General features: G+C 50.2%; 5 protein-coding genes across 5 annotated transcripts; 2 read left to right on the top strand and 3 right to left on the bottom strand.

Moving 5' to 3' along the window:
• Window positions 1–918: 918 nt before the first annotated feature.
• On the top strand, window positions 919–2,052 carry HO133_001306 (uncharacterized protein; the record flags this gene model as incomplete). Its single annotated transcript, XM_037292236.1, has 1 exon — window positions 919–2,052. One exon carries the CDS (start codon window positions 919–921, stop codon window positions 2,050–2,052), a length of 1,134 nt encoding a protein of 377 aa, XP_037151655.1.
• A 129-nt stretch (window positions 2,053–2,181) lies between these two features.
• On the bottom strand, window positions 2,182–3,381 carry HO133_001305 (uncharacterized protein; the record flags this gene model as incomplete). The annotated part of the gene is made up of 1 exon (XM_037292235.1): window positions 2,182–3,381. One exon carries the CDS (start codon window positions 3,379–3,381, stop codon window positions 2,182–2,184), a length of 1,200 nt encoding a protein of 399 aa, XP_037151654.1.
• Window positions 3,382–6,729: 3,348 nt separating this feature from the next.
• Window positions 6,730–8,645, bottom strand: HO133_001304 (uncharacterized protein; the record flags this gene model as incomplete). Its single annotated transcript, XM_037292234.1, has 3 exons — window positions 6,730–7,456; window positions 7,511–8,231; window positions 8,291–8,645. The coding sequence occupies 3 exons, from the start codon at window positions 8,643–8,645 to the stop codon at window positions 6,730–6,732; spliced, it is 1,803 nt and encodes a 600-aa protein (XP_037151653.1).
• A 913-nt stretch (window positions 8,646–9,558) lies between these two features.
• HO133_001303 (uncharacterized protein) lies at window positions 9,559–10,119 on the top strand (the record flags this gene model as incomplete). The annotated part of the gene is made up of 3 exons (XM_037292233.1): window positions 9,559–9,708; window positions 9,859–9,961; window positions 10,046–10,119. 3 exons carry the CDS (start codon window positions 9,559–9,561, stop codon window positions 10,117–10,119), a joined length of 327 nt encoding a protein of 108 aa, XP_037151652.1.
• A 446-nt stretch (window positions 10,120–10,565) lies between these two features.
• HO133_001302 (uncharacterized protein) lies at window positions 10,566–14,233 on the bottom strand (the record flags this gene model as incomplete). The annotated part of the gene is made up of 3 exons (XM_037292232.1): window positions 10,566–11,776; window positions 11,828–14,056; window positions 14,116–14,233. The coding sequence occupies 3 exons, from the start codon at window positions 14,231–14,233 to the stop codon at window positions 10,566–10,568; spliced, it is 3,558 nt and encodes a 1,185-aa protein (XP_037151651.1).
• Between the last annotated feature and the right edge of the window lie 373 nt (window positions 14,234–14,606).

Here is a 14,606-nt window from a genome sequence, read left to right as displayed (position 1 = left end):
AGTAACGGGCTCTTCTCCACCGCCTTGAGATCATCCTGCCAGCGTCATCTGATGAGCAACGTTTTGTGAACAAAGAAATGCATGTTTGAGAAATTGTAGCTTTCCTTTCGTTAGACAAGCCACACGAGAGACGAAGCGGCAGGGCGAAAGCAGAGACATTGCGCGCAGCCGATCTAGCAGCTGTAAGATATGACGCAGGTCATTGTTGAGCGGTACTGGGTTCCAACAATTGCATCATTGCATGAGGGACGTGTGAAGACGGTTAGTACAGATGTCAGAATTTACTAGTCGTGATACCCCTGATTGCATAATCCTTGAGAAAGAAAAAAATTCCACAGTTCTGGCACACCCCAAAATCAAAAATCAAAAATTTCAATTTTTCTATGTAGGATCACAACCACAATTAATTATAGTCTAAAAATAATAAAATATATACTTTATACACCCAAGTATTTATTATCAAAGTATCTAAAAAATTTAACTTATACAACGTAAGTAAAATAATAAAACGTTGATTTGACATTGTCGAGGGTGCGCTGAAAAATCATCTACATAAATGCCAAGGTTTTTTTTTTTTTACCTCGGCTATTCTAAAGCTGTCAAGAGTACTTCGTAAAATTCGCTATTATTCTATTTTACAATATAACGAATAATTTAAATCTTTTAAGAATTTTATAATCTAATCTATACTCTATTTATTAAATTTTAATAATTTTCCAGATTATAATTAATTGTGGTTGAGAACCTATATAGAAAAATTGAAATTTTTAATTTTTAATTTTGGGGTGTGCCAGAACTGTGGGAATTTTTTTCTTTCTCAAGGATTATGCAATCAGGGATAATACAGCACGCTAGCAATATGCATAACGAAAATTACACCCCGAGTCCACGATCTCTCCGCTCTCCCACCAGCGCGCCATGCCTCCACGTACATCTTCGCTCTTCTCCAAATCTCTTTACCACTATCGCAGAGCTCTCCCACGTCTATCCCGCAGCCATACTACCATCTCCGCGCCGAACCCGCCCGCCCCCCTACATACCGCATGCGCTCAGCTCCCCACTCGCCGCCTCGTCTCGCTCCGCGGCCATGATGCATCCCGTTTCTTGCAAGGTCTTACAACACAAAACATCCCTAGTCAATACATGAGGTCCTGCTTCTACAGCGCCTTTCTGAATGCCTCAGGGAGAGTCCTGCACGATGTATTCATATATCCGGACGCGGATGCGGAGAGGGAAGAACCGGGTTTCTTAATCGAGGTCGACGCAAACGAGGTGGAAGCGTTGGCGAGACATCTGAAGCGGTATAAACTACGAGCGAAAGTGGGGATCAGAGTAGTTGACGAAGGAGAGCTGAGCATCTGGGCAACCTGGGGAAAGCAGTCACCGTCCGGAGTCGAGTCGAGAACGGGCGGCTTAGACCAGCGAGCGCCAGATATGGGGGAGAGGGTCATAGTGTCTGGGGACCGTAAGCTTGAGGGCTCAGGAACGCAAGTTGAGGGCGGCAGCTACGATTTAAGGCGGATGATGATGGGGGTAGCAGAGGGCCAAGGAGAGATACTTAAAGAGTCCGCGTTACCGCAAGAGAGTAATATTGATTTTATGGGTGGGATTGATTTTCGGAAAGGCTGTTATGTGGGCCAGGAATTGACCATTCGGACGCATCATACGGGCGTTGTCAGGAAGAGGATACTACCCGTACAAATATATCCTACTGAAGGGGACTCGAAACCGCCGGACGGTTTGAGGTATGATGCAAATATGGAGACACGATTACCGCCGAGGGGAGCAAATATCAGTAGGATGGATAAGAAAGGGAGGAGTGCAGGCAAATGGTTAAGTGGTATGGGTAATATTGGATTGGCATTGTGTCGGCTAGAGATTATGACGGATACGGTGCTGACGGGGGAGGGCAGTCAGTGGAGTCCAGAGCATGAGTTCAAGGTGGCGTGGGAACCAGAAGAGGGAAGGGAGGGGGGAGAGGTAAGGGTGAAGGCTTTTGTGCCCAGTTGGCATCAGAGTAGAGCTGAGGGTCAGAAGCTGCATCGAAGTTGATGCACACGAAGATATAAGCAGAAGAAATGACTGTCCAAATCTCAGATTTGGTGCTACGAAAAGTTGGGTATCTCTGTAACGCCTGTGCGCCAACGCTAATTTTCAGATGCAATGCTCTTGCTGTCGTGCTCATGCCTGCTTTGCCTCAGCGGCATCGTCTTCCCTGTCCTGCCGCTCTATCTCGGCGGCCAATCGTTTCTTCTCTGCGTTCTTCAGCCGTATCATTGTCATCTCTTCAAGGCTAGGACTATTAACCCCCAGCCCTTTGCCAAAAGGTGAGCCTTTCGGCGTATTGAAAGCTGCAGATGAGAAGGACGCGAAAGATGGCATCTTCTTAAGCCCACCATCACCTGCTTTAGGCGAAGCTGCGGGTGTGGATGCTTGGCTATAAAAGTCGGAGAACGCATATGTGCTTTTGGTCCGACCATTCGGCGTGGGCGTTGCCGGTGCGGAGTCCCTGTTGTCTTGGTGTGCAGTTATGAAGTCAGGTTCCTTGTTAGCGGCCCAGAACACGGAGTCGAATGTTCGCCATTCAGGACCATTTTGTTTTGGAAAGTCTTCCACTGCAGCATGCGCGCCGACAACTGATTTGTACTGTATCATGCAGACTACGGCGAGCTGCTTCTTTTGCTTCTTTCCGAGGCGGAGCATTTTTGAATTGAGCAAGTCCGCGCTTTCGATGGAGCCAAATTGCGAGAATAAGTTTCTGACGCCTTCCGCTGTTATGGAGCCCCCTTCGCCTTCGACCGGCCACCGTACTTTTACGGTTCGATCGATCTCAGACACAGTCGACTGGGAAGTGCTTGCTCTATTCATGTGGCTACTGCTCGAGCCGGGCGTCGGTGCTGCAGCATGAGCGTTCTCGGCTTCATTCCGCATATCCCTTCTCAGCGCATCCTCCCTCTCCTTTCTCCTTCTCTTCCCATCCTCAGCCAACCTCCGTATCTCTCTCTCCAGCTTCTCTTCGTCACCTTCATCTTCCTCTCTAGGTCTCTTGACACCACGTTCCCTCGCCTCCAAGTCATCTTTCATCTGCCTCCTTCTGCCCTCAAATAAATCGTTTTGCCTCTTTCTCTGTAATCTAGCACTGCGGGCATTATCGTAGAGAGCCTTGCTTGCCGGATCAGATAGCAGATCATATCCAATCTGCGCGAGGTGAAATTTCTCCTTGGCGACTGGATCGTTGCCGACTTTGTCAGGATGATATTTGAGTGCTGTTCTTCGCCATGCTCGGTCGATATCTTTCTGGGAAGTCTCGAAGGTGACGCCTAGGAGGTCGTAGAAGTCGGTATCGGATGTGGCATAGATCTTGAGGTCGTCCGAAGGCATGGTAACCCTGGATAGCTAGTGCTACGGTCCCACAAGGAGCGAGGTTGTCGGCTGCAGCAAGCAATCTGAGGCAGGAGTTCGACCCAGAGTTTGCGAGAGACAAGAAAGCCGCTCAGCCCTGTGGCCCGGTAATAAAACGCTTAGCGCCAAAAACGAGACGCGTATCATAGCCAACTTTACGGATTACGGATAGACGTAGGTATACCAGCTGTGCACTCAGCGTGCTAACAAAACCTTACCGTCCTTCTCTATGGCAAGGGACGCGGTCGCGTTCATCGCAGCTTCATCTTTCGGATGGCGGCAGCGGCTACCAGCTACAAGGCTACCAGGATCCTCCGCTTCATGCTTCGGACTCGGGCAAGAAAATGGCAACATCAACCACCGTCAATAGCCGTTGATGAAACCTTCTACAGGCATTACTATCCGCATTGATACTTTCGCATTGTAGTCAGCCTCTCAGCCTCGCATGGACACAGCCAGACACCACCGCGCTGGTCTGTGACCGTGGCATGAGTGACGCCGGGGTTTACTGTACGGGACTCAGCCGGCCAGAGAGCTTTTCAGACTCTCCCCGAGCACAGTCGTCCAAGCTGGAACTCAGAAATTGCTCTCACAAGTCGTAATCTGATTTGTTGCGGTCTTATGGTCTGCAGGAAACCTTCACCCCATTGAGGCTCGAACGCCAGGCCCTTTGTCAAGGACACTTTACTACAGCAACCTCTCCGTGGCATGTTGCCTCGATCAAAGGCGTACTACCACCTTTGTCTTCCGCCTCCAGGTCCGCGATGTCAATGTCGCACTCCCATGGCCCTTCTCCGCCGCCCAAGAAGTGCGGTTCTTCCTCCGTTGTTAATGGCATTGACGTCTGCCCATGATTGGAGCAAAGTCTTCACAGCGCCTGTGTGGCCCCGTTCTGCCGCGTAAACAAGTGCACTCTTTGCTCCCTTGTCAGTAGCATTAGTGTCCGACCCTCCTTAAAGCAAAGTCTTCATTGCATCTGTGTGGCCGCATTTCGCCGCGTAAAGAAGTGCAATCGTTCTTCCACTGTCAGAAGCATCAACTTTCTGCATCTGATTGAAACAAGATCGTGATAATGTCTCTGTTGCCAAACAGCAATGCGTAATGCAGTGCTTAATGCTTCATGTTGTCTGCAGCTCTGACATTTGCACCATTGCGAAGCACAACCTCAAGAAATTCTTGATGCCCATTGAAGCTTGTCACATGCAGTGGCGGCAACCCCCAAAATGGCATCCCTCGCATCTAGTTCTGCCCCTGCTTCCAAGGGCTAAAGAACCAGATATTTAAACCCACATGCTATAGCGTACCACACCGGCGCTGCTTGCTGTTCATCATCTTTCCTTCTACGTCCGTCCTAGACCTGAGCAGAATTGTTATCGTGGTTTGGACGTTCGGTTTTCCACGAGCAAAGGCAAGGCAATGGAGAGCGTCCCCCACTCTGGCGCTCCTAAAGTAAGACTTGCGCTTTTGCCAATAGCAGCTTAACCGCTTGAACTTGGCCGTTGAGTGTGGCTGTATGGCGGGCTTTTCCTTCACTGCCAAACACGAGGTCCAATCGCACATCCTGGCTCAAGAGGTATCTGATGGCGTTCAAAAGTCCATACTCAGATGCGATATGTAAGGTAGTGGAGTTGATGTAAGGTAGTGCTTAGCTTCCTTAGGCTCCCCACTGCTCTCTCAAAACTCATTATCTGCAGTCGAACCAGAGCATCCATCGACTGGCGGTAGGATCCAAGAACGGTTCACAATAGTGGCTAGCTCCCGAGAGGTTTGTAGCAAGGAAACAGTGCTGGTGCCACGAATCAGCTGCATACCTCAGAAAAGCGTGATTCGTCGATGACTTGAGTATCTTTTTTTATTCTTGGCGAACGGTGGTCCCGGTATGGTTCCTCGTAGCATAAGTAGGTCAGACACTTTTGAGCGATTACCTCATTCGTGTGGGTGGGATTCTTGGCCATAGGCTCTTTTTTACACAATAGTATAACGTTGTTAGTCTTCAACAGGAATTCCTTCACAGAGGAATGGACGCGAAAGACGGTCATCTCCGCTATGGACCCGTCGATAGTTTGATCGCGGACTTCAATCAGCAATCCACATGGCTTGCGTATGGTCGCAATGGCATGGTACTAATTCCAAACATCTGGCAAGTTGTCTTTGGGAATTTGAGCCTGACATGTCGTCGATATCGACCAAGAGGCCTCTGTAAGCTCTCCTACCTAAGTGGTCTGCATCGAAAGAGCACTCATTGTAGAATGGAGAGTACGCGGTCTATTTCATCGTCTGGAAGCTCGGTGATGCCTTTCAAATCTCTTTAATACGTTTGTTCCAGTCCAGCTGGCGTTCCCAATATTACTCGCTGTAGCTGCTTCGTACTCTTTCCGGCCGCTAGGTGATCATACAAAAGTCGAATCCACAAAAACTTTCCATCGCATTTCTCTCAGGCTGCCTGTGCAGGATCTTCTGAAGATTCTCCAGGCTTATTGGGTAGCCGAGCCGCAGCTACACTGTCAGCGAAGGACTTGATGCTATCCTTCGTATCAGCTGGTGTTATCTGTTAGTCCGAGGACATTCGATCACGATTCGAAGTACAATTTCCTGCAAACCGCTCGTTCGGCTAGGATTGCTTGCATTCTGCCAACCTCTCATGAACTCACCCTGAACCTCCGGACTTCGCCAGCAAGTCATCAAAACGCGGTTTCCAAGATCTCGGCCAGCTGATGCAGGAACCCAGCCCGCTCGTCTGTTATAGATTGCTTTGTATCATCTTAAGTATTCCGTAGGCATTCGTCGACAGCGAAGAAACATGACTGGACAGCAAGACTCAACTTTCGAAGGATGGACTACAATTCCATAGCGTGAGTGAGTATGCTTCGTTGCTACCTTATGTTTCACAACGGTTGTGCTATCCATGATCGAAGTACGGCTTGAAGATGTTGTTTAGTGTCAATTCCATGTATCATTAAAGAAGTAGCACACTGGTCCTTCAATGCTGCGACGTAGAGACTCTACTAGGCTTGCATGAAGTATCGTCTCACCAAATCCCTAGGATCTTTGAAACGTCGGTTTCACGGTCGACAGCTCTCCACAACTGGAACACAGACCGCTGGAACTTCCATTCGCTGCGACTGTCTCTGGTAGCACACCTGCTGGATGAGTTTCACACCCGCTGGTCGTAATCTGATTTCGTGGTCTTGAAGGATATCGCAGTGCAGAGACCACTATGGAAAGTCAATCAAAAGGATTCCTATTGATGCCTTCTACCCTTCTACATAATAATAGGAGCGCAAGCACACCCTCCATAGTTCAGTACCACCCAACCTCTCGAAGCCCTCACCCCTTCAAATCCAACTCCCTTCTCACATACCTTCCATACACTCCATCCGTCGCCGTCGCACTCGCCGTCTCCACCACCTGATCCCCCTCTGGTGGCACACTCGTAATGGGCGCCGTAATCGCTGCCGTATAGCTTAACAGCGAGCTCCCATTCCCCGTAACGGTCGGAATCGCGACATATGGCTCAGTATGTGTCGCATTGACAGTTCCATTCGTCTCGTAACTCCCCGTCACCACCGTCTCGCCAGTCGCAATGTCCAAATTCCCGAGCACACGGCTGAACATAGCCAGTGAAGCGATCGGCTGGTAGAACGGGACTTCGTGACCTGCTTCATATATACGCATGAAGCTGTAATTCCCATATTGCCGCACTTCGCCATACTCAGTCCCGTCAACGACAAAGGGCGCGTAGCCTGCAGCGCGGAATTCTGCCGAGTGCGTGTAATCGATTTGGAGGGAGACGGCCTGCCCGCCGAACCAGTTGCAGATGTAGTCAGCATCGCCGTGGTACATAGCTACACGAACGGAATTGTTCAGAATCATTTCGAGGTCTGTGAGGAAATTTGGGTAAACGAAGTCGCCTGTTTTCTGGAAGGCGTAATAAACATCGGTGTTGGAGTCTGTGTAATTTAAGTTAACGCCGAGGGCGGCTTGGGTGGAAGCGAGGTTGAGATAGTCGACAAAGTAAGTTGGGGGTGTGGGATCACTGTAGGGGTGACGGATGCTGTAAAATAATTAGTTGACAGTCCAAGCACCCACTATGAAGACAGTCTCTTACTCGTAGACTCCGCGGCCGCTGTACATGTAGTAGGGGGATTCGACGTTGGTCCTGCACTGGTCGGTGGCTTGAAAGCATGTTTGCATTCCCACGTCTGTTGACCTGTTTACTTGTTCGCATTCTACACATTGATCGAGACAACCACCGATCATGTAGCAGGCGAACTTCATGTACTCATAAACAGTGTCATTGACAGCTTTGATCCCGTACGTATTGTTCACGGCGAATTCAGGATACCAAGGGGCTTGAATTGACTCAGAAATGATGCCGTTGCCAATGCCTAGAGTATCGAAGATAAGGGGCGTGCCGGTCGTTGTGCCATTAGCAATCAGCTCGTTCTGGTCGTAGAAGTAGTTGTAGAATGCAGGGCCATAATGACCACCGTACGACTCGGTCCACAGGTTGAACGTCTTACTGGCGACCTTGCCGTCCAGTTGAGGGAGAGCACTGAGAAAGCCTTGAAGAACATGCCATGTAGCGACAGCAGCGAGATCTGTCGTGCTGAGCTCTGTAGCATTGATCACCGGCCATTCTCCTGTCACTCCGTAGCTCGAGTTCTCTTGCTCGCCGGTGTACGGATTAAAGCTACCGGCCTCTTCTTCAGAGTAGGAGAAGCCCACTCCGAGTGGCTGGGAAATGAACAGCATGTTCGATACTTCGCTCCACGAGTTTTCGTTCACGACGGTGGTTAGATTCTGGGTGACGTTGCACGGTCCGAGTTCTACGTACTCTGTTCAGCATGATATGTTCAAAACACCCACAGCTTCGTAATGTGTATACCTTGGAAGAGGCCAATTAAAGAGTCGCTACCGGGACCACCATTCAACCACAGCGTAAGGGGCGCCGTTTCTGGATTGTTTCGCGCTTCGAAGAACCAAAAGAATGTGTGTGAAGTTGGAGAGAGGTCGACATAGCCAGCGTATGATCCGACACCAGGAGTCGTTTCACAGACGCCAGCCTTGCCAGGCTCTTTGTAGCGAATGGTTACGCCTGTGGGCGATTTGATAGTAGTCACGTCAGTGGCATTGGCGGGGATTTGTCTGGGTTCCAGGCTTGGTACAGCATTCACTGTAGTAGAAGTAGAAAAAAGCAAGCCCACTGCGAGCGCAGTGAACTTAGGCCTTTGAAAAAACATTTTGGGTAGGAATAATACTTGTCAAAGCTGTATAGACGTCAAAGAGGATGGGAGTTAATGGGTGCAGGAAATATATAAAGCCCTGGCCCAACCTTCTGGCGTGCCCTGATGTGGAGCTCGGTGACAGCATGACGCTGACTCGCGTCTTGGCTCCATCATTGTGCGTCTTTTTTCTCCAGGGAAGGAGCAGCGAGAACAGATTTAGTACCTGCCTAGATGAGACCTAGGCTACGTTGAGGTCCCCTGCTGAACGGGCGACTGCATATTGTCCTGAGACGCGATAGGGACAATGGCTGAGAAAGACGCATGCGAGAGCTGGTTTCCCAGGAAGCAGATGGATCGCCGCTTGGTATCTTGAATCTCGCAATCCTGGAGGCACCCCTGCGGTGCCGAATAAGGAAGGTGGTAGCCGTCTACCGGAAGTCCAATCCCCGCAGTGGACAAGGAATTGCTGCCTGCGCCATTGCTCTAACGAAAGGCAAGAGTAAATGACTTCATATTGCAGGTATCGAGGCAATGCGGAGAGAAAAAAGGAAACACCATCTTTTCTGCAAGGGTAAGAGACGCTCAAATGCAGCCACACGTACTTTTACTGCAGAGCAATTGTAGCAGCAACACAATCCTAGATATCGTTAACCAAGGGAACATCCAAATACCTTCGGACAGATAGTTGATAGAATATGCGCCTCAGCGTTTGATGAAACATCCCAATGATGAAGTGCAGCACGTGACCGCGTGCCGCACCAGAACGCGTTTCCTAATCACCGCATTTTTTGTTCTTGTTCCATCACAAAACTAACTCAATCATTACACAGCTTCTACCAGGTACCCCAGCAACCCCGCCAAAGTACCAGCATCCTACACTTACACGTTCGCTGCTCTTCCTATCCTTCTCCCTCGCAGACCTTCTACCATGGCTTCCGAAGCCACCCCCCGTGTCAACGCCAAATACCTCGACTCCTTCACCAATCAAACCGTCCGCATCCTTGGCAAAGTAGTGTCATTGCGTGGAGAAACGGCTACTATCGATGCGAATGGTACCATAAATGTACAATTGAACAGGGTAAGCTGTCTTAGCCCGGTCAGACAAGGGGAGAAGGAGGGAGAAGCGGGGCATGTGGAAAATGGAAAGGCGGGAAGAGGTGGGACATCGAGAAGGACGAGGCGCTAGAGAGTATAGGCAAACGGTGAAAGCGGCTGACAGATTCCATAGGATGCACACCTCCAACTCAACAACGCTGTAGAGGTCGTGGGTAAAGTGCAGCAGGATTTGAGCGTCAAGGTGTTCCAGGCTACGGATTTTGGAAGCAACATTGGTACGGGCATACCCGCTTTCCTGCACAATGGTCAGGGTCGTTCCAGAGGGATGATCGATGGCTGATCAGGTGTGTGCAATGCAGATTTCATTGCCGTCGAAGCAGTCGTGGATGCCACACATAGGTACAAGGAGATATTCTATGATAGCAATGACTGAGCTGCCAGTTGTGGGAAAAGAGCACTGGGCATGGTCGCGGGCAGGCGGCTATGAAACAATGGATGAGTAGTCGGAGAAGGGCTTTATAATGACGATAACGCGCGAGTATGCGAAAGAACATTATTGGCACTCTTCAACAGTGATTTCGCAAGCGGTGTTTGCTGGGATCTGAAGCTGTAAGATTTATCATGACTGCCTGTGAATATCACAGGGACAAAGCTCATGTATGAAAGTTTTTGCTAGAGATGTATTGGTGGAAACCCGAGCTACCCCAGCAATCACTGAATGCAAAAGTATGGATATCCTACTGATACTTCTAGCCATTCCGCTCATTCCCCAGAAACGATCTTTTGCCATCAACTGCCCTCGAAGGCGTCTTAGAACAATATGTACAAAAACGTCATTAGCATCATGAACCCCGTCTCATTATATCCCAAGACGAACCCTCATGTCATAGCTTGAAAGTCAATTCTTGCTCTCCCATTCTCATCAACAACCAGACCTGGAGTCTTTGGTCGCTTAGCGCCATTGACTTCCTCCTCATCGTCTGATGGAGTAGAAGCCGAATTAGGCAGCGCGTAGTCTCCCCACAGCGATCCAGCACCATGCTCGATCGGATCCTCATATACGCCGAACCAGGCTGGCGGACTGCTGGGCATTGGAACATCGGTGCTGAGAAGATCCTGGGAATCGAATTGCGAGAAGTCGAAATCCATGGTACGACGGCCAGGTGTATTATGCAAGGAAGGTAAAGAGGGGAAATCGAAACCATTGGACCGGGGACTGCCATTGCCGTTATTCGCGTCGGACAGCAGCTGGTTGAGGTGGGCGGTAAAAGGAGTCAGCTCTCCGAGTGGTTGAATATCCTTGGTCGGAGTGCGCTTGGGCGTGTTAGGAGCGCGGAGGAGTGCTTTGGCGGCGGAAGAGAAGAAGTCGCCCGTCGTTGGTGGAAGCCGGTTGGGTGACCTCTTTGGAGTCTTGAAGGTGTGTGCTCGGCTTGAGCTGGTAGGTGTCGGAGTTGTGGCACGAGTAAGGTGGGGATCTTCTGTGAAGAGGTGATCTAGGCCATCATCCTCAGCAGGAGGGCAATTTTCCTTGTCGGCTTGGTCATTATCAGGATCTTCAAACAACTTGCCAGGAGTTTGATGGCGTCCTTTACCGCTGACCTCGACAATTGAATTACGTTTCGATTTGGCATCTTCAGACAGGGTTGGCGAAGGGAAGAGCACTCGTCTGGTGGGCTGCGGCGTGAGATCTTCTACGTCGATAGGGACATGTTCAGTGCCCCGAAACTTGTGTGGAGAGGATCTGATAGCCCTTTCGAGTGCCGCCACCGCGGAAGCTTCTTCTGCAATTCTGCGCTTGGCCTGGGGCGATATTGTGTGCTGGCTAGATGCTCTTCGATGTTGGAAAGGCGGCAGCTGAGATTCTGCCTCTCCACACTCGGTTTGTCCACCGTTATTTGCTGACGAGGAATCATAAGAATGCAGAGCTGAACCATTAGGTGCGGCGTCGGCTGCCTGGTCAGATGTTGAGTTAGCCCTGTGCCTCTTCCCATTTGTCCCTCGTTTTCGCTTTTCGTCAGGACCATTTTGTGTCTTGTCCCAAACCTCCTTTGGTCGCATACATTTACGAGTATGCAGCCAAAGCCCACAAGCTGCCGATTGATTAGCGTTTTTTCAGAACTTCTTCAGCAAGCAAAACTTACGGTTGCATAGCAGGATTTCGGTAAAGCCTTCATCGGTCTTTAGCACTGACTTCTTGACGATCCTGTAGAGGCAGATGATCCCGTTGCAATCTGTCTGCAGAGTTTGCCATGCAATGATGCCTCCCTCTTCTTCGGAGATGACGACATGTTCTGGCGTACCGCTGTGTATCTTGACCCACGCTTTCCTCCATGTTGGGGTTTCGATAGCACCACAGTTTTCACAGAAAGGTGGCATCTCCCCTGCAGCGACAGACAAAGCCAACTTGCTCTGAATGGCCTGTTTTCTTCTAACGCCAGAACCAGTCCCGATCTCGCTGCCTTTTCTAGGTCTTGGTACGGGTCTCTCGGTTGTCTCCATTACAGGAGGAATAGGTGTCATATCAGAAGCAGGATGTGCTGCTTGACGGCCGGACCAGGTTTGTGAGCGGTTCAAAGTGGGCCGAATTGGGTCACTTGCGTGTATTGGTGGCAGAGCCAGGTTTCCCGAGGACGCCGTCCGACTAAGACCTGCTGCGCCCCTAGCAGGCTTCCTAGATACCGTAAAAGCGTTGCCCGCTTGCTGTTGAGGCTGCGGAAGCTCGTAAGGCTGATGAGTCTGCCGAGAGAGGATATCCGGCCGCTGAAGCCCGTGAAGCTGCTGATTCTGCTCATGAGGAGCAGTCGGCTGTTGAATGTCGCGAATTTGCTGAGAAGTGTTGGGTTCTGGAAGCTGAGCGGCTGGCTCTTCCTGGGCAGGAAGCGCTGATAGATTAGGACGTTTACTGTATTGAGCTGCGACGTCAAGGTCTTCATCATCAACGGGCCGCGTCTCGTCATCTTCGAAAAGTTCATCTATGTTACCACTCATGAACCCCGAATCTTCAAAGTGTCGAGCTTGAGTTGTCTGATTCGGACTCGAAGGGCACGTCGAAGTCCCACGATAAACGGGCGGAGACGACGCAATATCCACCGGTGAACTCTCGGCTTGACTTGCTTCTGGAGATGTCATCGCAGATTCCGCTAACTTCACATTCGCACCCACGGGATCATACGGAGAAGCATAATCTTTTCTGGCAATAGCAAAAGACTCACGGCGAAGATTGCTTATGGGCACGGGCAGCTGAGGTCTCTGCATGCGATTGGAAGAATCAGCTATTGGGGTGGGCACTCTTGGCGGACCCTCCAGCGAATTGGCTAGGCTGTTGTTTGGACGCACTGCAGTCGGCTGATGGATCCGTATCGATGCTGCAGTACTCGCCGCAACCCTTAGAGACTCGGGCTGCCTTCCAAAATCAGTGTTGCCGGACCACTCTGCTTGCATGATTTTTGCTCTTTTCTTATTTGGTCCATCCTCAAATCGCTCGTCATTGCTTGCGTAGCTAGTATCCACAGAAGCCTGCCTAGTAGCGGTTTTCACACGGCTCTTTCTGGGATTGGGACCTGGAGGCCTCCCTCTCCTCTTCTTCGTCGCTGCGGACGCTACACTTGAAGCCGGGCTCGGCATCCGAGGGATTTGCCGTGCTGCATCGGAGATTGCATAGTTGTTGTTCTGAGGTGCTAAACGTTGTGGCTCGGGTTTTGCCTGTTGGGTGCTTTGCGACTCGATGGTTCTTTGCCGGTAGCCTTCGCCACTTAGCAGCCGCTGCACATGTTCAATGCCAAATCCACTAATCTGTCCCTGCCCCACCGCTGGAGACTGACTTCGGCTCTTGTTTGCAAGCTGCCAGATAGCAGGGTTTGCTTGTACAAATAACGTCCAAGCTTGAGGGTCGAAACCTTCAGGCATCATCTGACTTATGTCCCTATACTTCTTCATGCTTTCGATGTATTCGCTCTGCAGCGATGTTGGCACAGGAACTAAGCGTAACTTTACTTCAAGGGTCTCTTGTGAATTGCTGGAGAACAGTCCAAGAAGATTTTTGCAGACACGTCCAGTGACAATAGTGCGAGATTGGTGAGCAGGAGCGGAAGGCGTCGAGGACGAAGATGCAAGAACCCATGAAAGCATCCCTTGGCCGACAAGAGGTGTCTCGTATTCTGAGTAATCGTACGCATAGACGGTGTAATCCTGGCCAAGTGCCGCAACTAATTCTGGGCTAGCAGCCACAATAGCTTGGATGCATGTCTTCAACTCGATGACCCCAATCTGTGTGTTTTCATCGAGATATGCTGTTCGAATATCGAGAGGCTGCGGCCATCGTGCCAAGCAATTCGTCTTGTTCTCGTTGTCGAAAGAGTAAAGCACCTTGACTGAAATCAAAACTTTCAGCATGCTTACAATCGATCATGGACTGTTTTGATATACTTACGTCTCATTGAGCGTACGGTGACATCGTCGGAGCTTTGAGACGGTCCTGAAGGCTGAGATTGAGGCCGGGGTGGTGCTGGAGAAGACGCGGCTCCCCTGAGAGGCCCATGTTCTGGCATTGTGGAGCCGGTGGACATTCAATCCCCACACAGCAGATGCTAGAATTGAACGTCATCCATACAAGACGAATGGCAGTAATCGTGAACCCCGAGGTGTCCGAGAATCTTGAATATTTGCCAATCAAAGTGTTGATGACGCGCTTTGGTATCGTTGAAGACGGAGTGGAGGTAGATTTGTAGATAAGTGAGGAGGATTTGGGGGGCAATCGGTACTTATGCCAGCCTGCAAGAGAGATTGGAGCGAATTGGGCCGACTTGACCTCGTTGAGGCTGCAATTCAAGGACTTGAAGAGCGTGTATCTTCGTACACGCGCCAAAGCTTCAAGACGTGGGGGACATAATCCAATGAGTCAGCAGGGCTGAGCTAAGCTCG

Source organism: Letharia lupina (assembly GCF_014066315.1).
Source record: "Letharia lupina isolate WasteWater1 chromosome Unknown contig_12, whole genome shotgun sequence".
Taxonomy (NCBI): Eukaryota; Fungi; Ascomycota; class Lecanoromycetes; order Lecanorales; family Parmeliaceae; genus Letharia; species Letharia lupina.
The sequence above is the reverse complement of the archived record's forward strand: the minus strand, read 5'-3'. Positions and strand labels throughout refer to the sequence as shown.